Source organism: Fusarium tjaetaba (genome assembly GCF_013396195.1).
Source record: "Fusarium tjaetaba strain NRRL 66243 chromosome Unknown NRRL66243_c0000226, whole genome shotgun sequence".
NCBI classification, from domain to species: Eukaryota; Fungi; Ascomycota; class Sordariomycetes; order Hypocreales; family Nectriaceae; genus Fusarium; species Fusarium tjaetaba.
This window is the reverse complement of record NW_023501422.1, coordinates 263,338-287,073: the sequence shown is the minus strand read 5'-3', so window position 1 is coordinate 287,073 and position 23,736 is coordinate 263,338. Positions and strand designations below refer to the sequence as shown.

Genomic DNA, 23,736 nt, shown 5'->3' with positions numbered 1-23,736 from the left:
AGGACCCTACCTAGGTACCTAGGTATCAAGCCACTCGTGGGGCTTCCACCAGTCCACCTTCCGTATAACGACACGATTGATGGCTTTCCAATTACCGCCCAACTACCGATTCGAGGCAATATGTCTTGCCAGCCCGCCCGTGTATCATATCGAGGCTGAAAGCCTTGTTTGGACAGGAAGCTCAGAGGCTGCAGCAGCTCGGACACTTTGCCTCGGCGCTCGTGTCGTTAGCTCGTAGCTGCAGCCTGGGGTAAGGTGCAGAGTCACTCGGTACAAAGAAAGCTTATTAACAAGAGTCCTTGGGTAAGAATGTCTGCAGCATCTTGTGCCTTGCCGATCTTCAGCATAGCTTTCGAGAACATCAAGCTACGAAAACAAAAGGGAGGAGAGGAGGGAGGAGAGGAAAGAATGTTCCATTGGGCTTGACTAATAACGTAGGTACTTCCAACTACCACATACCGATGCTGTATCTGGATATGTGTTGACGAAGTAGGTAGTTCTTCTATTACTTCTCGCACCCGCAATCTACACACCTCCTTCATCATGTTGTGCACGCCCCTCCCTGGTTCCCGATGCCACTCACTCCACTTCTTATGATCTATTCATCCCAAACTTGTACCCTTTTTGGGCCCTCCATCCTATCTTCTTGTTGGCTGCTCGAAACCCCAGAAGCATGCACGACGCACGTTCAATTCGATGGGACTGTCTGGGTTTTCTATCTCCATGGCAGCAATCATCCCAGCCCTGAACCCCCTCAGCCACTTCTTTGGTCTACATCTGCCACTGCCCCTACAATACCGACCCCTGCTTTCTGAGTTAACTACCTTTTTTAGTGTTTTGTCTTGTTCCTACCATGTGTCCCGAAATCTGTCAAATCTCTTCTGATACACGCTTTTATCCTTAACTTCCAAAGGCTGCCATGTTGGTACTTGACAAGATGATCCAGAGGATAGCCGTTCTTTCTGCTGGAACGATATTCGCTCTAGCCCTTGACTTAAATGTCCAATGCCGGGCTGTTTTGGCCAGATGGGGGTTTGAACCAGTGCTTTGGCGCATGTCATGGTCGTTCGGCCGTTGAAGCTGTTGGCCGTAGTCTCTTGTCCTTTGATCCCTAATCATCTTGTTCGTTTGAGCATACCCTGCTCGCTCAGGGCAAGTTCCCACAATGCAGCGTTTCCACTCTGTCTTGAACAGTCTTTGACTGTTAAATTACGACCCAGATGCGTCAAGATGCGGACCGGCAGAGAGTGACTCGGCGGCCGGCGCTTGATGATGTGCGTCTAGGCAAGCAGGTGGGCGTGTGCGGGCGTGTGCGTGTACTTTCACTTTCCACCACTCACTCTTCCTCTCTCCACTCATGCCGAAGCTCACTCGAGCTGCTCAGCCCTCTTTTTTCTCTCTCTCTTTCCTTTCTCTCCTCCATCTGCTATCGAGGATCATCGACTATCTTCTCCTCTTTCTATTGTTTGGGCTTCCCTCCTATTCGTTCATTAAAAAACCTTGGTCCCTGAAGCCGTTGGTCTCCTACCATAGCTCCCTGAAGTCGGCAACCTACCCTCGTCTTATTCGCCTCAGTTGTCAGTGGTAAGCTAGCTTGGACAGGACGACCAACAACTCAGAACAGGAAGAAATATATCCTTGATTGAGGCTACTGTTCGACACATTCCTTTTTCTAAACTTACAGGACGGCTTTTCTTGGAGACTCCAATCATCGATGTCAACAAGAACCTAGACGTACCCGTTCAGTTGTGAATAACAAGAGTGATTCACAGGACAATACACCACGCTGGCTGGTACCTGCGTCTTGAGCTGTAATCCTTTGAAGCATCCTTACTCACTACTCCGTCGTTTACAACAACTTCGCTGAGCTTAAAGCTCCAATCTCTCTCTTAACTTTCCCCTTCACTGCGGAACTTTCCATATTTGGGCCCTCTGTCCTTCATCTCGGCTCAATCCATTCACATCGATTCAACTTTGGTCTCTAGTCGTCTCTTGTCAGCCTTGGATCTTCTCCACTTCTCACACAAGCTTCCTACTAACTCGCACTCGTTGACAGCTCTTTTCTGCGCGTGCCCCCCATGTGTGCTATGTGGAAGAGCCATCCATGACTGGTTCCAAATGAACTTGGCCCTGCTTGTCAACTGGTTTCATCAGCCCCGCTCACCTCGACCGCCACAACTCTGGAGCTGGCCGACATCTCCAGCTCGCCGACTGTCACCTCTGGCCATCTTATACAAAGCTTGCATATCCACAACCGAAATTGTACGCCGCTTCTTTCTGTTCTCCTCTTCTTCCCTCTTTGATATCACTTGCTTTACATTCTTGTCGTCTGTTTCTTCTGCCTTGTATAACTCCAGTCCCCAGTTGAGACTTGTATTAGAGGAATCACGAGACAGTTACAGCCCAAACAACAATATTTTGGCAACCCTTTCCTTTCGATGTTGTTGTTTTGCTCTCTGATTTGCTTGATCACTTGATCTGGCTGAATCGTACCGCCAGAGCTACCCAGATCTTCAAGCGTGGAGTGCAATCTTGTTGTATAACATCGTTACCCACCTCCACTGCCCAACACTCAGTTAACTGTTTCTTATCTGTTAAAAAAGTCAATTGCAGCAAGCCCCAGCCTCCCAACAATACATGCGCCTTTCATATCCACGCATTCACTCTTGCCGTACAAATGTCCCCACTGGCGTAGCCCAGCTACCATACAACGATGCTTACCGTCAAGCAGCCACCAACTTACGGCTACAAGTCCGTCCATGATCTCCCGACTCCGCCTTCAACCTCTCGACCTTCTCCCCCCTTGATAAATCGAGAACCAGCAAGCAATTCTCTGCCTGTCGCCTATCGGGGACACAGTCCACCATCACAGCCCATGTCGGCTCCTCATCGTGGCCTGCCTCCACCGGCAGCCATGACTCTTCCTCCCCAACAGCCCCCAACGGCTGGTGCTCCTCCACCTACACATCTTCCACCCCATCCGCCTCCTCCGCCCCCGCCACAAGCTTCCTTGGGCCCCTCTGGTCACCAGCAGAGAGATTCATGGGGCCAACTACCTGCTCCACCTCAGCAATGGCAAGGAGCAGAGGAATCCATGAGACATTGGCTACAGGCGAGGGCGGAAGAGGATAAGAGAAAGCAGGAAGAAGAGCGGACGAGGCAGGAGAGTTTGCGTCTAGAGCAGCGTAAAGTTGAAATGGATATGCTGCGGACGTCGCTTCAGGCAGGTATACCTCCTCCCATGGTTCCTTTGGTGTTTGCAGGCATGGGGAGCGGAGGAGTTGCACCACAGGCTGCCCTGGAATGGGCTCAGCAGTTCATGCCTCCTGGACAGGCTCCTCCCCGTGCCCAGATCATGCCCGCGCAGTGGCCTATGTCGCCCGAACACCAGCGAGAATCTCAAACACTGTCGCATACCCACGCACAGCACCCGGGCATTCCATCTGCATCGACACCAGCAGCCGGATATGTGTATCCGCCATCACCATCAAGGCCTCGAGGCCAGACAGTCAGTGGTGTTATAGGACGACCCATGGGCATATCGACATTACCAAGCATCAACACCAACGTACCACAGCCCGCACACGCTCCTCCTCCGATGCACTCACATCAGCATCCGCATATGCAGCAACAACAGCAGCAAGAATCCCAGTCGAGTCCTTCGATATACTTTCACCACTGGCAGCCACCAACATCACAAGCTAGCGGAAGCTCGAACCGACCCGGAAGCCCTTCTGGTTCGTCCAAGACCAAGAGAAAGAGAGACTCTCTGTGAACTGACATAGCTTCTGTGACTATAGGGGAAACTCCCAGAAAGCGCAAAGCAACAGGGCATCATGCCCCTTCCCCCACCCGCAGTGAGCAGCGATATCGGTCACCTCCGCCTCTTAGTCAAAGCAGCTCGTCGAGCGCGGCTTTTCGTGGATCGCGACGTGGTCATTCACGTCAAAGAAGTGACATGTCACCCTTCAGAGTCGTCGGGCCGGGACGGTCTCGCAGAGAGAGTTTTGGCGGACCTTTACGCCGAATGTCACCGATACGCGCCTCCACTCCCATGCCCTCACAAGAAAGACCGGGCAACGAGAACAAACAGTCAGTATCAGCTATATTGTCAGAGGAGCCACCGCCCAGCACACGGTATCTAGGGACCCATCGCCCGAGCGAAGAGCAAGAAAACCGCTACAAGCAGCCATCACCTGGAGATTCAAAGCCGCATCGAAGCATCGAAGAAACCTCGAAATCCCGAGAAGATTCAGGGGAAGGACGAGGCGCTTGATGGTAGTGCACCCTAGACGCGTTTTGTCGATCGGCTCTGACGCTTATGCGCCACGTGCAGTCATTTTATGTCTAAGCGTGGCTTTCAATTAATTTACGATAATCCACAAATCACATACAAACATGAAGGAGTAATTTGCCTGGCCGGATTGATCAACTATCCCTGGCTTGTTAGTAGGCATACTCGAATCAATACTCTTTACTACCTACCTATCGAGGCAAATATGCATCAGACCAGTTGAGCGGCTTTCCCTCATGGTTACTACTAAATACTCGGACTCAGACTCAACGAAGTTGGTCCCTTGGCTTTACATCAGTATTTTAGACGTTTGCGTCGCAACTTTGTTTTAAATATACGTCTCGTTGAGCTGCACTCGAGAGGGCAAGGGTTGGCTAAAGGCTGGGTGCACGGTACAAAAAGGAGTTTTTGACTTTGATTTTCGGTTCAATAAAACTAAGGCATGAAGGAATAGCATTGGGTATAGCGAGCTCGGGCTCGATGAGACGAAGGAAAGGAAGAAAATGGGAATGTTATTTGATCTATGGACAGTTATAGACACCCTATGTATGGACTTAGATTGAGGAGGATGAAGTTTCGCAGCTTCAGGCAATGCAGAACTGACATTCTCAAGGAAGTCAATTTGAGCGTCATCAAACAGACTCAGAGTAGAATGAATAACAACAATTGTCGCAGACCGAGGAATGGAGAGCACTCTCGCCATTGTTTATTTTGAATGTCAAGCCACATTTTAAGAGGCTTCGGCGCATACAAAAAGAGCAGCCTCAGCCTACTAGAAGCCTCGCACTCTATTTCTCAAAGTAGTCCCAGGAACGCCCCGAAACAGAGTTGCGGTTGCTGGACGCCCATAACACTAGCAGCACATAGCTTATTCTGATGAGCTTCAAGCTGCATTAGGGATCCAAGAGTTGAGACTTGTATCCTCGTAAAGCAGGGGTCTGCTCTGGTCTAGTCCTCAAAAAGTCTAGATGCTACCTGGGCTGCAACCCAAAGCCAGCCATGTCGTTGAACTTTAGAGAAGTCTTCAATCGAAAGAGTGGGAGTGAGAGGGGAGTCGAGAATACGAAAAAGCCACAGTATATCTGACTTACCAGAAGAGGAAAGGACTTATGGAGGAGCTCTACAAGAACAAACTGGGTCTGCTGCATGCAAGCCACTATGCTACTGTGCTTTTCAAAAGTTCACAGAAAATTTATGCCATACTTCTTTCAGCTCTGATCATGCATGTGTGGCTTGTGTAGGAGTGTCTTGAAGGGGTAAACTGGGCCGCCTGGGCGTGATATGGAAAGCAGTTTGGAAGCAATCAGCGAAAAGGCACGAGAAGCAGAGTAGGATCCTCTAAAGAAGCTATTGTCTCCCGTCATTCCCTTATTCGGCTCATGCTATAGCCCATTGACTTATCGCCAGGTTGGTTACATTGAAGCTAGGGTCAAACTCAATTCTGTTTTTATTTTTTATCTTCGATAGTACCAGAAATAAGGACAGGGAATAAGCAAATGGTGTTGGCTGCTGTACAGTTTGAGTAACTCAATGAATCAATCCCAACAATTCAGAATATCAAATAACTTAACTTAGCTACATTTTAGACAGTAGATTCCACAATCGAGGTTGGTCGCTTGCCCTCATGTTAGCGAGCCGCTCCCGACCTCATGGCGCCGGCTCCCCCGCACCGGAGCTCCGGGAGTGGTCGGAGACTCATGCCCAAAGAGGCAATCAGCACGGTCGAGGTGGAGGGGCACAGACTGGTCTGCCGAGAAAAGCAACGGGGGTGAATGGATGGACAGAAGAAAATGACAGCTTCAGACGTTGAGGCTGACGGAATCACAGAGATCCGAGTAACTACATGCGAATACCTGGAGAAACAAACTTTGCTGGGTTGTGTTGGGAGGGGCCAAATACACCCGATTACGACTTAATAGTTACTGTTATACCTTGATGTTACCGTCTTCTGTATGACTGGAGCCATGTCACCATATTCTGTCACATACAGCATGATCTGATCAAGCCACAGTTAGCTAAGGCTGAGGGGGTTACATGGATCTGACCAAACAAGCGAGGCAAAGCACTGGTTCAATAATACTGCATAGTTATACATTAACTTTGAGGCTAATAACCTAACATAGCGCTCGACCCTTGATTTATCTCTCGGCTCTCCTTGTTCTATATCTTTTGCCATCTCTTTATCCTCCTCGTGTACATGAAAGTGCAATCCACGCCGTATTTTCCCAAGCCTCGTCAAAGCAACCCCAGAAGCAAGACAGTAAAACAAAGTGATGCCAGGAGGGGTATATAACATTAGGTTCCGTGGCTCCAAACGCTATCAACCATCAAAAGGGAAAAACTCCCATCCTTTTTCTGGATCCATGACGCTCTCATGAACCAATACAAAGAAAAGAATGGCCTCGTTTAGGCATGTGGTCTCTCAGAGGCCGAAGCATGAAGGGGGTATCAGCAACGCAACGCAAAACAGAAAAACACCTTGAAGGGTATCGTGATACAGCTTCGCATGTACAAAGAGAAAGCAGGCCAAAAGACAAAGGAGAATGCCCTCGTTAGGCTTGAGTCATGGCAGTAAGACTTGCTACGTCTTCTTCTTGCCGTGGTGTTGTTTGTATTCCGCCTTGACCACTTTCATCAAAAAGTCCTCATCTTTGACAGGGATAGGTGATGTTAATGCCTTCATGGCGTTCTCGAATTCCGCACCCAAGAGGACTTCTCGGAGGGCTTGAGCCAATGCTGCACTAGTAGCGTGCAAAACATCGTATTCCACCATCTGAGGAGTGTTGGTCTCGGATTTTCGTGATTCGTACATAGAAGACGTGTCATTACCCAATAGGAGGAAGACATCCCAGATTCGCAGCTGAGCTGGAAAGGGTACGGAAAGGTTAAACAGCGTCAGGTACCAGCGCGTACCATAAGCAGTAGTATCAATACACAACTCGTCCTAGATTTGTCAGTGCCTAACTTGGGATGTCGAGAGGCTTCAGACTCACGAGTTTACTGGCTACTTCCTTATTAAGCCAGTGCTTACTGAAGTCGCCCATGGCTGCCATGAGTTCTTCAAAACCTGGACGGTATAGACGAGCCAGTCCACGGAAATGCCACATTCGCACTAGCATGACAAAGCACTTCTCTTCGTCAAAGTAGCAGAGCAGTGTTGCCGCTAGCGAAGCCATGCCCTGAACATAACCTGTCTCAGGATAGTAGATCGATATCGCATGAAGAACCCTGAACAGTAGTCGCTGGCCACCTCGATAACGTCGTCGAAACATAATATGGCGACTGATGGTCCTGGGCACGTCCAAGTCGATCTGTACATCATCTGGGGAGCTTCGTCGCTGGAGCCGATGAAATTCGGCTACGATTCTCTCCTCGGAGGGTGATCCCTCATGTTCCCTCGCGCTGGTGGCCATAAAAGACCACCAAGCTGCCCCCCTCCATCGGTCAGGTATTCCTTTCCATGTCCTTTCAATCAGCTTAGGGTTTCTCATGTCGAACTCAAACTCCATGCCCTCACCCTCGCCGCCCCGACGAACAACTTTAGCCATTTTCCTCCATTTTTCTGACCTTTCCCATTCCTTGCGCTTCATAACTTCTGTCAACTTCTCAGCTTGAATCTCATCCACGATGTCCTGCAGGCTGGGAGCTGCATTGAGCATGTCGCCTGCTTCGTCCATCCACCGCCTGTCGCGATTGTGGGGCAGCAAGTTGCTGGCTTGCCGTATTACTGATCGAGATGAGCGAAGCGATGTTGATATTGATAATTCGGATGTTTGTGTGTTGAGCGACCTTGCGGAAACTTTCCTGGTTGGAGTCCGTCGACCACTACCACTAAGAGTGGATGTCAAACTATAAGGGTCTCGTTTTTGTAACAAGCTACGTTTTCTTGGGGAGCCCGAGGCTGACCGCGTCTCTGTTGGTGTGCCCGTTCTTGAACCAGGCGGTGGCGGTAGTGTGATGAAGCCGTATCGGTCAACATGAGCACCTTCAAGGTCATCCCAATCTTCGAGTCCTCCACCTCTAGACCGCAGGGAAGAAGAACTTCCAGATGCGGGCATTTGCCAGGCCGGAGAAAGGTGATTTGGAACACTAAAAAGAAGACGCAGGTTAGCATAAATCATAGTCCGCAATGATTATAATAGGGACATTCAAGGAAAACCATACGGGTCAAGTTCATTCTCCTCAGACGGGACCTCGGGAGTTGGTTCAAGACGCTCGCAGTACGAGTGCCTCTTGCCAGGCTCACCGTGAGAACCATCGCCAACAGTATAGAGCGATCTCACCTTTTGAGATTCCTTCTCCACGTCGGCGGCCAAGACACGAATGTCAGGGGTTGACATCAGGCCCTGGGGAGAACCATCGCCTGCCCCCTTAACTGAATTATTCATGTCGTTGGACTCGTCGCTGGGCCGAGGAAGGGTCTGTGACTTTGGGGTCGTTGGCGTTGTAGGAGTAGGAGTGATGGAACGAGGGGCAGTAGTTGAGGGAGTGGGAGTTGGGGTAGCACGACCCGAGTCGCTCTCGTCATTGTTTGCGGTCGCGAGCGTGTCGGCGTTGGTAGAAGAGGGCGAATCAATTGACATGGTGTGCTGCTTGATAGCGCCGTCAATAGCAGCGGCGTCTTGAGCTCCCAGCATGATGCTGCCACGGTTGGAAAAAGAAACAGTGTTCATGAAGGCATCATCGAGGATGCTTTCGCAAGGGATAGACACGTCGAGGGGAACAAAGGGGAGATCGTTATTAGATGAAATGGATGTGGTGCCCGCCAATGTAGCAGTGCTAGTGCTGTTATTCGAGGTTGTGGAGGCAGAACGGGACCTGTTCCAAAAACGGGAAGAGCCCTGTTCCTTATCCGACGGAAGCGACCCAGACTCAGCCAAATCAATCGCCGTATCGGCATCAGTGGCTGGAGCGTTGACGGTAGCGTTGGCGGTAGCGCCAAGTGCTGTGGTAATAGTGGATTGTGCACTGACGGTTGGGGTACTAGATGCGCTGGAATTGGCGGTGTTAACGGTGCCCCGCCACAAGGGTTGAATTGGACTGCTGAACATTTGCGAAAATGTACCGAACCGAGAGGACCCCGATCTTGATAAGCCCTTAGAGATTGTGGGGGGAGACGAAGAACAAGAAGTACGAGGAGACGATGGGATTGAGGAACAAGGAGATTTGTGAGAGCGAGAACTTGATGGAAGGGGGTATGTTGGGGAGGAGGGAACTTTGCCTGCAAGGCACTCTGAGTAAGGAATGGAGAAAGGAACAGAGGAAGCAGTCATCCTACTTGGTCGAGTAGGTGTTGCAGGTGCAAGTGATGGTAAAGGTGTATCGGAGTGGGACACCTGAGGTGGAGGAGGCGGCGTGGTGCATTGAGCGTTGTACACGACACAAAAGGGATCGGTAGGTATTGATGTTAGCGGTTCAAAGATGCTATTCTCGTCCACAAATGGATCGTCGTCTCGCTGCGTTGTCATACTAGGCAGCGGCATGACGGACGATACCAGTGATGATACGTTTGATTCCACTGCAGGAATCTTGTTTTTGCATTCGGGTTCCGAGTGGTCATCTTCGTCCTCTTCTTCGTGAATTGTTGAAGTAGACTTGTTTCTAGCAACACCAGAATCGCGCTTCCACTCTTCCACTGATACTGGAGAAGTCCTGAGAGTTGGTGGTGATGATAATGACGACGATGATGAGCCTCGGAGGGCCGGGTGCTCCTCAGCAGGCGGTGCGACAATACCAGGAGGTACAATCACAATAGGACGGTGGCGGGAGCTGTGAGATGATGCCGAAGAAGACGAAGGACGACGTGAGAGCCGAGTAGGGTCTCGTGAGACAATGAGAATCGGAGGTTCTGCTGGTATGGTCTTCTCGTATCGCAACGCCACTATGCTGGGATCAAGTCGTAAACTGGTTCGGCGTTCAGGCTGCTTCTGCCGCCCACTCCCAAATTTGGATGGCAACATGGCGCTATTTTGTGAATTGGACAAAGGAGCCAACAACGAGAATGATGCAAATTTTAAAGACCTCGAACCAACTACCAGTTTGACTGGTTGGTGTCGACAAGGTGGTCTTCTCGTGTAAATAGAAGCTTGGTTGTAAGTAAGACCCCAGCAGGTTGGTCGGATGAGTAGCAAATGCAAGGGAGCAAAGCTAATGCCGGGGATCAAGCACACCCAAGACCAGACCCGATAGCTCAGGTGAGGAGTCCAAGAGCAAGCTGAAGAAAGGGAGAGGGCCGTGAGCCGGTGTTATAGACAGTTGCGGCCAAGTCGATAATCCAGAGAGAACCCAAGGGAGAGTCTTATCAAGGGAGACTTGAAAATAAGCGCCAAAATGCAGACTGAACTGAACTGGAACTTAAATCTATCGAAAATAGGTCGATCAGAATTGATTTGAGTCGAGTCGAGTCGCCCAGGTCTTAGACTTGAATGAGACAATGCAATCTCGTAGATGTCAAGTTGAAGGTTGCGGGTATGCAAAGAAATGGTCAAGGATCGTTCTGTAGCGAAAACTCGAAAGGTTGGCACAACATTGACCGAGACTGAAATGTCCCGTGTTTTGAATTTTGTTCAAATATTGGTCGTGAGACAAGGTCGTAAAGTCGTGTGCAGGTGGAAACAACGGTCGAAGTAGTTAGAGTGAGGTGCAGTGCGTTTGACGGAAGGCACAGATCGCGGTCTCACAAGAATATTCGATCAAGCAAGCAATGGGGAAGCCAAGCTAAGCGAATCGATCTCAAGATGGAGATGGAAGTGCGTTCCTTATACACCATATCAATTCTACTACTGACGACTAGTCTTGCTAGACCGACTCATCGACAATGCAACAACAACCGAGAAAAATAAACAAAACCTGACTTTTTCACTCTTCTCTTCTTTCTTTGGTCCATTTACTGACAGCCACATCATCCACCGACTCCACGGTTTTCCGTTGGCTACGGCAAGAACCCGCCCGCTACATGCGGTAAGTAAGTTGAGTTATGGGGAATCGAGTATAGAGCTAAGGCAAGGCAAACGAAGCGAGTCGAGACGGTGAAAACTCAATGGCTCGACGTGGTTGACGTGTGGGTTGGGCGAATCCACACCGCACTTACACCCGGCTAACCATGCACAGGTCGAAATGTCGGAGGTTGACCATCAGGTAATCACAGATAAATGAACGTGACCGACCGGAATACAACACATCGACGCATGGTCAGTCATGGGCTTGGGAAGAAAAAGGCACTCGGAAGAGCTCAGGTGAGGCATTGATGAATGGCCGGCGAATTGCATGCATCCCATGTAACCCTTTTTACGGCCATACCACACTCCTCGCTCTTCAGGCACAAAGAAATGTTGGCAGCCTCAAGATGAAAACCCAACAGAAAACATTATACGGAGTACATACAATCCGGGTTTAAGCATGGTGACACCCTCTACAACCGAATGTACCTCGCTATGAACCAGGGCATAGAGTTTGGAGGCTGCTGCAAGCAAGACCACAAACGGCGACGGTGACGGCGATGAGTCTTTTAATTATCATCACGATCTATAAGCTGATGTTGTGTGTTGTATCTCCAAAGCGTTTGCATTCCGGAAGCAAGGGGTCACCGAGACATACTCCCATTCAAAGACAAAGACAAGCCCAGCACAGGGCAGGCAGATAAACGTCAAGTCTCACATTTCTTCCTCAGCTGCTCAGAGAGGCACTTCTTCTGCCAACCAGCACGTCTTCCAACCATGCCGCAACAGGTTTCGGGGCGAGCTTATTGGGCCTCTGTGAGCTATCACAATGATCCAATCGATACCCAATCGCCAATGTCAGAGTCATCCATACCGACCAGGATTAGCGATAGGGCCGCCTAGAAGATGTAGGGTCTGCAAGGTACCCGCGGCCAGACACCAAACGATGGCCATTCATCGATGGCTCAACACAGCACACAGTACTCCGTACTGATACCATAGCATTGAGCGAGGATAAGACAGCACGGGACGGGATAACCTGGTCTCACAGCAGCCTCACACTCTCCAGTTACGCGTTTCTTTTCCGCTCGAATCCACTGATTCAACCATAGTCAATTATTCTGGAACACATCTAATAGCGCCTCAGCCATCAGTCACTTAGCCGAAGCCCTTAACAACAACAGCCTCAAAACAAAGACAGAACTTTGATAACATGTCCTAGTGTGATTGAGTGAGAGCGTGTTACATACACTATGCAAGTAAACCACGCAATCTCCTATTTTAGATCAAAAGCTACACAACTTTGCAGCCCTCCCGTAGCCTTAGTACAGTAGCTATAACGTTGCCGCCACTAATTTCAACATGAGAACGTGTATTAAACTCTGTTTTTCTCTATTCGTATCATCATTAGTTCGTCACCATGAGTTTTACATGCTGATACGGGACACTGATGAGCAACAAGCACTCGTTCATCTTTAGTCCTGGCACCTACTTCTCTGATTTCACATTTTAAAACCAAAACCTCTTCTTGGAGTGATTATGTGTTTACGACTACTGAGTTAGTGGTTCTCTAGCTCTGGATCAAACTCAGATGATGATCTCCCGATAGGCTGTGCTTAATTGAGACTTTTTTATGCGAGCTCTTACACTTCATCACATTCTTAACCAAGGCCCACCACGGAACCCATTTCTTCCTTACATGAAGCAAAGCGAAATACGAAATGCTTCTTTTCGTTTCCCCAGCAAGAATGAGGAACCCATTTTGGCGAAGACGAAAAAGCAAAATTGAAAATTGTCTCAGTCTTCACATTATTATCGCGCATCTTCACAGAGCGATCTGTGTGATATCCATCTGCCCTGGGAAGATCTACCCGCTCCCGAACCTAGGGAGATTTTTATGTTGGGATGCATGCAGGGATCGGACTTTGTCCTGCTTTGGTGTTGAGCCGGCCAGGGCAACATCGAACAGACGAGATTCTCCTCGTTTGGCTTATAGGGAGCCTGCATAATAATGAAAACAAAAAGGAAGAAATATCGTAGATGACACCGGAAAGACTGCACGTACCCTCCCGTCCCGGCCGGGACGGGGCCAAAGTGAGTCCACGTTCTGCCCATAGAGTGGCCTCTCTGAACGCTGCAACTGTAGCTGTCACCGCCCAAGACCCATGTCCTAGCCTGTCGATGCCAACTCATCGGGCAACCCCTTGCTGCTGCATTTTCCTCCACGTTGATCCGTCTACCGCGTGGTTAGTGGAGACTTCTTGTCTTTTCCGTTCTCCTAGGGATGAGGCGGGAGACATGAGCGAATAGCGGTAAGGTCATTTTAACCGTCTTTTTCCTGCGCCTCTTCTGTAAATCTTCGAGGCTGGCAAAGGTGACGTAAAACCCGGATGAACGAGCAACAAACACTTGTAGAGGTCTGGGACAGGTAGGGCACACAAACAACGCACAATTGGGGAAACGCGAAAAGAAACGCCCTCTACTAGTTAGCTTATTCCGTACTGTACATCCAGACTGCCAACGGTTGAGTGCATGCAGCAAAAGACAACGCCGCGTTGTTCTAAAGTGGATACAAAACCCTTGCTAGCTGGAGTATGGCGCATTTGGCCCACAAAGCTTGAAGTTTAGGTGGCTGGTGAATGGGAGAGTTGAGAGGGCTGGCACATGTTTCTCATGATAGAAAAAAGCAACAAAGAATTGGCAAACCATCAGGTTTTTAGATTCTCCTTGCACGACTCCATTTGCCATATGCTGAACTATACAACCTCGCTCGTGTTAGAATTTACAAATGAAGACATATTCCATTTTGTCTCTTCTGGCCTGGAAACTGTATAGGATGGGCCGTTTGCCAGATGCTCCACCGTCTGGCGATGGTCTTTCAAAGCGTTGAGAACGTGGCAGCGGATGCGCGTCCGTCACCGTGGGGTTTCTCTCGGCACTCAGGGCTTTTTACCCCTTGCAGGTTGCATAGGAGGCTTTCCGTAGTCTCTGCCACCATTAGTTTGATTCGCCAAATCTGGCCCGTGAGATGCTCCTTGACGTCTACGTTCTGTCACCGAATCCTTGATATCAACTGCGAGAAACTCGTTGCTTACGCAAAAGAATCTCAGAAGCAGCCCTCCCCCATCATTGGATCTTCCAGGTCGAGTCTCGCTGTCTGCCGGTTTGGTTGTGCATCCTTGACGGCCTTAGTGTCACTTCCTCAAACTTCTTCATTCTCCCAATCTGCTTCGCCGAACATGGGTCCCTTTCTAGTTCCGCCGCTCACCTCCAACTTCTCAAGAAACTCCGGTGGCACCGTGGGGATATACTTGCGCTCTCGCTCACGGTTAACTCCACCGAGTCCAGCGCCGTAAGTTACAAGCATGTCAGTTACCGACGGCAGCACGAAAGGCAACATCAGGGCGGGATCTAGCAGCAGATGCTCTGGCATGTCATCATCTTCGTCCCAATCATCCTCTGGGGGACTGGCAGTACTTCCAGGAGTGGCGAGATTATTCCCGTTTGACCGGCCCTTTACCGGTGTCACTGGTGTGCTGTCCTGGCCCGACTTTTGTGGTGAAGGTACACCACTCCGCCGTCTCTCTCGCTTGAGCGCCGCCTCTTTCTGTAGATTAATCAAGTATTTCATAGCACTTTTTGGTAATCCCTTCTCGCCCACTTCTGGCCGGTAGTGGTTGGCTGAGTGGATAAGTTGCTGGGGACTCAGTCTCTTGAGCTGCTGTAGTGTGATAACCAGAGCCTCCATATCATCTCCATTAAGTGATGAAAAGCACTGGAGCCATTGGAGCAGCTGGATTACGGGTGCCAGATGTCTTCGAGCAGCATCCATTGTTGACTCCCCAGAAGAGCGTATTTCACCTCCTTCAAAGTGCTCTGCCTGTCTGTTATTCGTCCGAGCCCAATCTTCTAGGATTGAGATATTCATGCGAATCTGCATGGCCTTCGTTCTTGCCAGATACTTTCGATTTGACATAATGCGGTTGAAGAGCTCTGCTCCAATCCAGTAAATAAGCTGGGAAATGATTTGCGCAGTGATCACAGAGTGGATATCGTAAAGGTCGAGTACAAATAGAGTAGAGGAGAGAAGTGAGGTAACGTTTCGGGGGGCTGGCTTTGCTCGCTGCTTCGGTGATGGTGGTCTGAATCGCTTTTCTAGTGGCTCCTCTTTGACTTCTTTCTTTCGCTTAAAGAGCTTCCACTCATTCTGGAAAGTGATATCCTCGAATCCGGGAATAGTCTCGTGTTCCAGCATGGCTACGTCCAAGACCTTGTCCAGACGTCGCTCAGCATCTCGTACAATAAGAATAAAGATCTCATTTATCAATTCAGCCAGCTGCGCCTGGAACTCGCCCGTTGCCTCAAAAAGCCCAGGGTCTTTCTTCAGATAGTGAAGCAGTAGGGTGGCGTTTGAGATCCAAAATGCTAGAATAGTCATGTCCCACTGACACCTCTCGACAACATCATTGATGTAATCCATAGCTGACACCAAGAGTCGCTCCAGAAGTTCGGGACTTGAGTGATAATGCGCATATCGTGCGCTGAGAAATATCATGTTGGCTGGCACCGGTTTCTGTGTCGGTGATCTCTGCGGCGTCATATTGGTAATAATAATATCAAGGATGCGTTCAAGTTCGTGTTCTTGAAAAACAAACATTTGATCATGTAAGCAGCGATTCCAGTCGAATTCTTGTTGCTCTTCCTCAAACTCGTCGACAGGCTATGTTAAGAGTCAGTCCAACAGCTCTTCACGATTTCGATTTGGGCCCTACCTCGGGTTGATCATCCATACCCACGTTTCCCAGGTCAACCTCGAGATCACGAGCACTCTCCATCATCAGCCTTCTTCGCATCTCATTCTCAGCCATCTCTTCTTCGAATCTATCCTGGGAGAACCCAGGTCGGTAAAAGTCATCTGTTCCGGCGCTTCCAATACTGTAGCCATTATCGTGGAGATAGAACGACATCTCGCTATCCGGGGGGACAAAGTCGAATGCTGTTCGTCCCGACGATGTCTTTTGGTCCGAGGAGGCATTATTATCGAGGAGTAGTTTAGCAATACCCTTGTGTCGATTTGTCATGGCCCACATTAGAGCTGTCCATTGATTGCGGTCTTGTTTGTTTACGTCGGCACCTGCATCAATCAATGCTTGGACAACAGGTTCATGGCCCTAACTGGAGGTTAGTGACTTATGTGCAACATATGACGGCTCACCCACAAAGCAGCTAGCATAGATGAGGGGCGGTGTCCCATCCTCATCTTCAGCGTCCAAATCAATATAGTCTTTTGCCTTTCCATTGAGAAGCTTTCGAATTCTGTCGACATCACCGTTACTTGCAGCCATGTTGAGTGCCTTTTGTAATTTCTCCTTCTTCTCCGCCTCGGACAGGCTTTCACTATTCACAACCTCATCTTCGTTCTCGAAAGCAGGAGCTGCTTGGTGCGCTGCCTGGGCGGCCAGCATTTCCATTAATCGTGTGTCGCTGTCTTTGGGTCCTTTGGTAATGTCATCCTCGTATTCGGGGTCGTTTAGCGATAGGTTGCCAAAGTCAAGAGGCTTTGCTACAGCTGGTGTTGTGAGGAACTGGGACTGGCCTGTTACAAATGTGTCAGTGACGTGTTGGGTTATACAAGATGCGCAAATGCAAAGCCGCAGTGGCGATGCGACGAACCTTGCCAGCCATCGTACATCTCGGTCTCAGTGATCAGGTGCTCGTTGGGCACATGCCTTCTGTCATCGAGAGATCTGGGTAGATCTGCAGGGAGAGTGCGAGGCTTTTCCTCAGGCTGTGCTTCGGGGTTGATAGAGTCCCCTAGATCCATGATGGAGGGAGGGGCAGAGACAGATTCAGATTCGTCGCGTGGTGCATGGAATCTTGCAAGAGATGGTTTGACGATAAAGAAATGCGATCTTGCTAGTTCTCTACTGTTTCGTGAATAAGTAGGCGTTATCGGATGGAGATGTCGTCGGAGCTGAAAGTTGGTTGCTTGTGTTGATGTCGTCTGAGTTGTCGTGGAGGGCAACCTACCCACTTTGTCCCTGGTGAAATCGTGGAGAAACCGTCATTCCGCTTAGGTTTTGGAGCAGCTCCGCTAAGATATACCACCCAACGTTAGTTATCACCTCTACACATACAACACATGTCGTCACCGAGGTACAGCCACAGCATTACTGGATATAGCTTTGTACCCAATCCGGTATTTCAAAGGGTCTCTGAGGTGCTTCAAATAAAACCGACATGATCCATAGACATGGTAGCTAATGTTTGTGATGCGTGAAATAAGACGCCAATTGTTTGAGATTGACGTGTATCCACCCAACAGGAAGATGATATTTAATACATGCCAATCTTAGCTTATGCCAATTAATTTCATTTGTATTCATCACGAACATATCCAAAGTTCATCCGTTAAGTACTCTAGACTGCTCGCTTGCCAAATGCCCGCAGTCGCTTCACTCCACCATCAGGAATCATGATAAGCTTGACGTGGGTTACCAGGGCCTTCTTCTCTTTCTCTTCGCTCTCAAACTCATGCTCCTGATCGGGTCCCGTCTTGCTAGGGGGTACAAAGACTCTCCAGGCTGTGGCATCTGCGACAGGATCGCCATGGCCTGTCCACTCACAACCTTCAATTGAGACCTTTTGAGGATAGTTGCCTCTAAAGTGCGCAGTATCAACGACCCAATTCTCGATGTATCCAGGGGCACCGAGCTTAATGATGGCGAAGTCTGTATGGTCCTTTCCTCGTGACCGCTTTGTCTCCCAACCGTCGCCCATATCCTTTCCTCGGCCAGGGATGATAAGATTGTCCTTGGTTCCAAAGTGTTCGTCGCTGCACGACACAGCAATACCGCCGTTTTGAGCTGCAGCAAGATCAAAAATGGCGTCCTTGTCTTCAGGGAAGACGGGGACGGCGTGCCCATAGAGACGGAATCGTGCGATACCACCATCGGGGTACATGTTGAGCCTCACATGTGTGTATGCCTTTCGGCTAGGAGTCTTGAGCTTCCAGGCAAATCGCTGAGAAGCACCACACTCCTGGATCCCGAGGATGGTCTCCCACTCTCCTCGGCCTCCTCCCCATGAAACAACTTTGTCGTCATCTTGGCTGAAGATACCCTCGACAGAGATAGCAGGAGCATGGTTTCCATTGAAGAAGGCTGTATCGATCTCGACCCCTTCAATCGTGCCAGAGGCAACGCCCAACTTGATTATGGCGTAGTCGAATGGCTCCTGATTGTGTCGTCGAGTCTCCCAACCATCGTACCAAGCACCTGTGAATACCATCTTACCTGGCTGAGCAATCGGAGCTCTGGGGTTCAACAGGTTAGACGCTTCGCAGAACCATTGGTCAGAGTAGCCAAGGACTCGGCCACCGAGACCACTGGAGATAAGATCTGTAATTGTTCAGCATTGTTACTACGGGTCAGCATAAATGAGCCCATATAAGTTCATACCAATGCATGTTGAACGGAAAGTCTTGTTAATGTCGTCTGGACGAATCGTTGCGACCTCGACGTTGTCGAGCTTGTATTCGATTTCGTCAACAATGGAAGTCATGATGTGAAGTGTTTGTTTATGCAATGTATAATGAGAGTCGGCGGATCTATAGTTCTCTAGAACTTGGGGGTTGAACAATTTTGTAGAACGGTCTTATCGCCTTATTTCCTTCGGCTGCGCACCATGATCTGTCCTATTAGTCGGAGGAGGGGAGCTCGGCCACTTCCGAACTGCCCACTGATATGGCGTTAATATTGGATCATGGCAAATGCTTCCGGGTTTTTGGCCTGATCTCTTATTTTTATTGGACGTTTCGGTACTGCAAACAATCTGACGATCCTCTTACGTACGATCCTTCACCAATTCCAGCTTTTATTGTGATGCAGCTGCAGATAACTCTGGAGTTTCGGCTGGCCGCCGGCCGTCTGGCCAATTGCCGTCCCGTCGCCGGCTTCGGGGGAGTGGATGATCGTATCGTTTAGCCGTCCAGCCGTTTTTCAGGGACCTTTAAAGCGACAATGGGCCAACCAGAGCATCGTTTGTGGCGGGTCGGTTTAAGTAGATGAAGAGCTAATCTGGTAGCCTAAGTTGCTTGCTCGATCATATCGAGTAATAGATAATTATGCCAGGTTTATATAGATCATCTGCCAGTACTTCTGTTCCGTTTTCATTTCCTTCTTCCTTACCTTGGTACCCTAGACATTGACGCGATTACTGCGCTACATGATGTATCCGTCGCTCTACCCCGCGCTATTGCTAAAACATGACTTGTGATTGGCCAAAGCTCAGTCATCTCATTGACGTCAACGGTGATTGCAAATAGAAGCGAAACGAAAACACGAATCTGTCATTGTAAACTTCTCACTTACATACGTGACCTATCTGCACTTGCGAATACCCTCCAAGTGCGTGCGCAGTTGATAAGCCGGGGGCGTGAATAAGTGACCAGAGAGTTCGACTCGGCACCTCTTTATCCGCTATTTCGTTTGCAAATCGTATACATAAAGCTCGAGTCTCACACTCAGAAGACGACTCTACCTGTTAGTTTACTCACAATGGCAAGTGCTACAGGTGTCCCGGAGCGATTCCCTCCCATCGAGGATTTGCCAGCCAGAGAAACCGAGCCTCTCCTTGGTCGACCTGGCGATGCTGCGCAAGAAGATGGGGTCCCCTTGATCAAGAATCTTGTTCTCGGTAAGCTTCGAATTTGTACACAACCGACATATAGCTGACTGTACGTTATATTAGGTACTGGAATAGTAGCTCAGCTGGGCGTGGTCCTACTCACTATTCTGATCTGGGCAAGCGTCCTCTCTAAGCCTTTGATCCTCTTCTCAGCCCATCCACTTCTTCAATCTCTCGCGGTTCTCACCCTCGCTCAGTCTGTTCTAAGTCTACAGCCGACCCATACGGCAGAGCAGAAGCGTGTCGGCCAGCGCGTACATGCCAGTCTCAACCTCGTGGCCTTTTTGATTCTTGTTGCTGGCGTGACCATCATCGAGTATAACAAGATTGCAAACAACGGTCCCCACTTTCACTCTGTCCATGGCTATCTCGGTGTCATCACTTCTATCGTTCTTCTTCTCCAATACGGTGTCGGTTTTACCATGTGGGCTACTCCAGCCCTATATGGCGGCGTGGACAATGCCAAGGCTGTCTGGAAGTATCATCGCTGGAGTGGATATATCATTTTTGTCCTGCTCTTGGCTACCGTCGTTAGTGCTGTCGAGACAGACTACAATCACAACGTGCTCAAGATCAAGCTGTGGGCTGTGCTATTGCTGGCTATTGTCACTTTGGTGGGTGTTGTGCCTCGGATTCAGAAGCAAAAGCTCGGCTTCCCAGGTCCTGGCTCGACTTGACCGTCCTTGGTCTGTATCACTTGAACCCTGCTGGAAACCAATTACAAGGAATCTGTAGGTCCTCCTACGTGCGATGAGTTCGCGAACAGCCTTAGAACACGGTGACTGGTGTGTGTTCTTACTGTTTGTAACTGTCGTCCTGAAAGTTTTTGTACTGCGCCTTTGGCACGAATGTGAGGAATTTGCTGGGAGTAGTCGCGCCTCTCGCCGCTATCAGCGAGCGAGATTTCATCATGTTAAATGCAGTTCTTTTTTCCCACCCTTTTTGTTACTTAGGCATTGGCGCTTAACCATCACAATGTACTCAGTTTACCTGTTTCACGATGCGATATAGGAAATATGTCTCCGACGAAGCTAGCCACTACGTGTTATCAACTTCTGAGTTGTATCGACCATAAAAGCTACAATGCTGCGTGCAACATGTTGACCATTCAAAGACTTGTAGTCATAGACCCGCCCTTCCTTCAGGGCAAATGTACCAAATGTGCACAACCTCAATCTTTATTGCTCGAGTGACATCATCTGTCATATTGTATTACAGGACCTGAAGCCGAACACATCTGATGGCCAGACATACTCCATCATAAAACGCTCTGACAAAACATTTTCAAGACAGCTGGAGGTTTAATTTTGGCATGATAAGAAATTTTATTATCCTCTCTACCCCAATCCAGGAACAACGGGTTCTCTCTCGTAGAGGCAAAGAAAGGGTTAGATCTCTCATTAGATACGTGAATGAGTGAAATTTCGAGATTCAAGACGAAATATTATCCCAAATCAGTCCAGGAGTCTTGTTGTATAAGACTGAAGGTTGGTGTTTTCTTCCACCCCTGAGACCCTGCAGTGATATGTCGCCATTCAAACATATTCTGCCGTCTTACGGAATTTATTGGCAACAGACAAACGAGACTGTTTTCTGTCAATGAAGTGTTTCTGGCGCAGCAGCATAAGACAGAGAACAAACTTGTATATACTATGTAATTCTGCTATACCCCTCGGTGATGTATTTTGCAAGTTGTTATCGCTCTCCTTATGCCTGGGAGGTTACGCAGTAACAGACGAGGCGATACAAAGCCCAGGTAAATCCAGTTCTTACAGCTAGACATTACAGAGTCCCAATACGTCTATACTATTGCTAGCCAGAGGACTTACCATATGTGAAGTAAATAGTTTTAAGAATGCATACCGTTCTTAGGAGACTCTGAGGCCCCATCTGACCCTTATTCTATCTGTATGGTCTACTTAAAAACCGACTAAGCACCCCATCCTTAAGATCCGGACCGATGACTGCGGTCCAGGCATTCCTCAAAATTCCCAATACAAGAGATACTACAGTGCATTTTAACAGTGAACCGAGATCTGGACCCTAAATTTGGCACATATGTCGGCCATGTTTATTATATGCCAGGTATGGTGCCGTAAATAACATGCAATATGATATGATAGACAGGCAATTTCATGAGCCTCCTAAACCATTAACTTACCTAGATCGCTAGATTTCCTTAACAACGCAACTATGACGGTGAATGGTCGATAAGCTTTCTTAGCCCTGGCACTATTTACCTTCATTTACACGCAATTGCAGGTGCACATCTATTTGATTACTCTGTATCTCTCATAGCATTACCACCTTACTTTTTGCGATAAACATCAACTCCGCCGAAGCCGAAGCCTAACCGTTAAGCACAAGGCTCAACAATGCCAAGTGAACCCACTACCTTAGATTGGCAATGTAGGTACTGATCACGGGTCAACTTAATGGAGAGATCATGCCAAAAGGCCAATGCAAAGCTAATATGGAAGTGAGGCAAGTTGAAAGCTGAGATTTCACACGCCACGGGCACATACTATGTACATCGAATGAAAACCATGCCTTATCCATGTACGTATGGCAGGTTTTTTATGTTTTAAACACAAAATCTTCAAGTCATTCGATAACCCACATCTCACCAGATCCCAAGCTCAAAGTAACGTGAGCAAGGATCCATCCATCAGACAAAAAAACGGTCATGGCGTTGGCATCCGAACGGCTGGGGAATCAAGGGTAACCAAGATAGGCCAGGATAGACACCGTACTAGTTGAACTTCTCGAATAATCCCCGATTCAGATTGGACCAGCATGGATTGTCAACACTGGCTGGTAGAGAAGAAGTCCCACATTCTTTGCCTAAAAACCCCCGCTTGGGTATGAGAAGCTATAATGGCACGGAGATAAACAATCTATGCCTATGCAATGTACGTACTCCGTAATGTATTATATTTTCTGGTGTGGGAGGTTTGGACAAAGCTTGGTCACCGACTCACACCTACCTATCGCTTTATGACCTGTGATCACACACTTGCACAGACCGTGGAAAGCGATAAGAAGCCCAAGGGAGCACTGCAATCTTTTGAAGATTTAATATGCCGTTGACCAACCAGACTCGATTGATGAAATGCGTGGTACTATAATTTCTGTTCCACAGCGATTACGTTGTCATTGTGGTTGTCCAGTTCCCACTCTTGGGGTTCTGCAAGTAATATCAGCTTCTTCAGAAAAAAAAAAATCATAGGTTAAAAAAAAACAGATTTGCTATGGATATGATAACCTCGCAGTGGTTGTTTGTTGTTGTCTGAGACGATAACAAAGTTACAACAAAGCAGCGGATAAGTGAACCCAGCCGCCTGCATCTGAAGCAGATGAAAGTCTCCCCAGGCTAACTTAGGGCTCGATCCTAGGCGATAAAGAATTCACAGTAAGTTAGTACAGTATTAAGGGGATTCATTGAAGAGTTTATCCTGACAATTTCCAGGTCTAAAGTGTTAATGTTCCCGGAGGTTCTACTTGGAGCTTCTATCAGCTCCATACATCGGAGGCTAGACACGTTGTCACCAGAGACAGCATGGGCATGGCTCACCCCACAACTTGAGATTGGTTGGATGTCTTGTGGCGCGCTCTGTTTGACGTCACGCAAAGTCTTGAGCACACAGACGTCATGCGAAAACGCTTCCATCTCAAACCAGCCGCTGCTTCAGGCGCCGGTGGAAGCACAAGACAATGGGACAAGGCGCGAAATCCAATGAAATGAAGGAACAAATGTAGGCCTGGCTACAATTGTGACGAACACGACAGAAGCTGAGCTTCTATTTCAGCCTTTTG

At 48.8% G+C, this 23,736-nt stretch overlaps 5 protein-coding genes across 5 annotated transcripts; 2 read left to right on the top strand and 3 right to left on the bottom strand.

Annotated features, from left to right (window-relative positions):
• Positions 1 to 2,713: 2,713 nt before the first annotated feature.
• FTJAE_9881 (uncharacterized protein) lies at positions 2,714 to 4,276 on the top strand (the record flags this gene model as incomplete). The annotated part of the gene is made up of 2 exons (XM_037356847.1): positions 2,714 to 3,737; positions 3,801 to 4,276. The coding sequence occupies 2 exons, from the start codon at positions 2,714 to 2,716 to the stop codon at positions 4,274 to 4,276; spliced, it is 1,500 nt and encodes a 499-aa protein (XP_037203125.1).
• A 2,599-nt stretch (positions 4,277 to 6,875) lies between these two features.
• On the bottom strand, positions 6,876 to 10,254 carry FTJAE_9880 (uncharacterized protein; the record flags this gene model as incomplete). The annotated part of the gene is made up of 4 exons (XM_037356846.1): positions 6,876 to 7,238; positions 7,288 to 8,143; positions 8,201 to 8,383; positions 8,459 to 10,254. The coding sequence occupies 4 exons, from the start codon at positions 10,252 to 10,254 to the stop codon at positions 6,876 to 6,878; spliced, it is 3,198 nt and encodes a 1,065-aa protein (XP_037203124.1).
• Positions 10,255 to 14,434: 4,180 nt separating this feature from the next.
• On the bottom strand, positions 14,435 to 17,056 carry FTJAE_9879 (DIL and ankyrin domain protein; the record flags this gene model as incomplete). The annotated part of the gene is made up of 4 exons (XM_037356844.1): positions 14,435 to 15,952; positions 16,005 to 16,403; positions 16,452 to 16,828; positions 16,906 to 17,056. 4 exons carry the CDS (start codon positions 17,054 to 17,056, stop codon positions 14,435 to 14,437), a joined length of 2,445 nt encoding a protein of 814 aa, XP_037203123.1.
• A 596-nt stretch (positions 17,057 to 17,652) lies between these two features.
• On the bottom strand, positions 17,653 to 18,795 carry FTJAE_9878 (allantoicase; the record flags this gene model as incomplete). The annotated part of the gene is made up of 2 exons (XM_037356843.1): positions 17,653 to 18,632; positions 18,693 to 18,795. 2 exons carry the CDS (start codon positions 18,793 to 18,795, stop codon positions 17,653 to 17,655), a joined length of 1,083 nt encoding a protein of 360 aa, XP_037203122.1.
• A 995-nt stretch (positions 18,796 to 19,790) lies between these two features.
• FTJAE_9877 (cytochrome B-561) lies at positions 19,791 to 20,597 on the top strand (the record flags this gene model as incomplete). Its single annotated transcript, XM_037356842.1, has 2 exons — positions 19,791 to 19,929; positions 19,984 to 20,597. The coding sequence occupies 2 exons, from the start codon at positions 19,791 to 19,793 to the stop codon at positions 20,595 to 20,597; spliced, it is 753 nt and encodes a 250-aa protein (XP_037203121.1).
• Between the last annotated feature and the right edge of the window lie 3,139 nt (positions 20,598 to 23,736).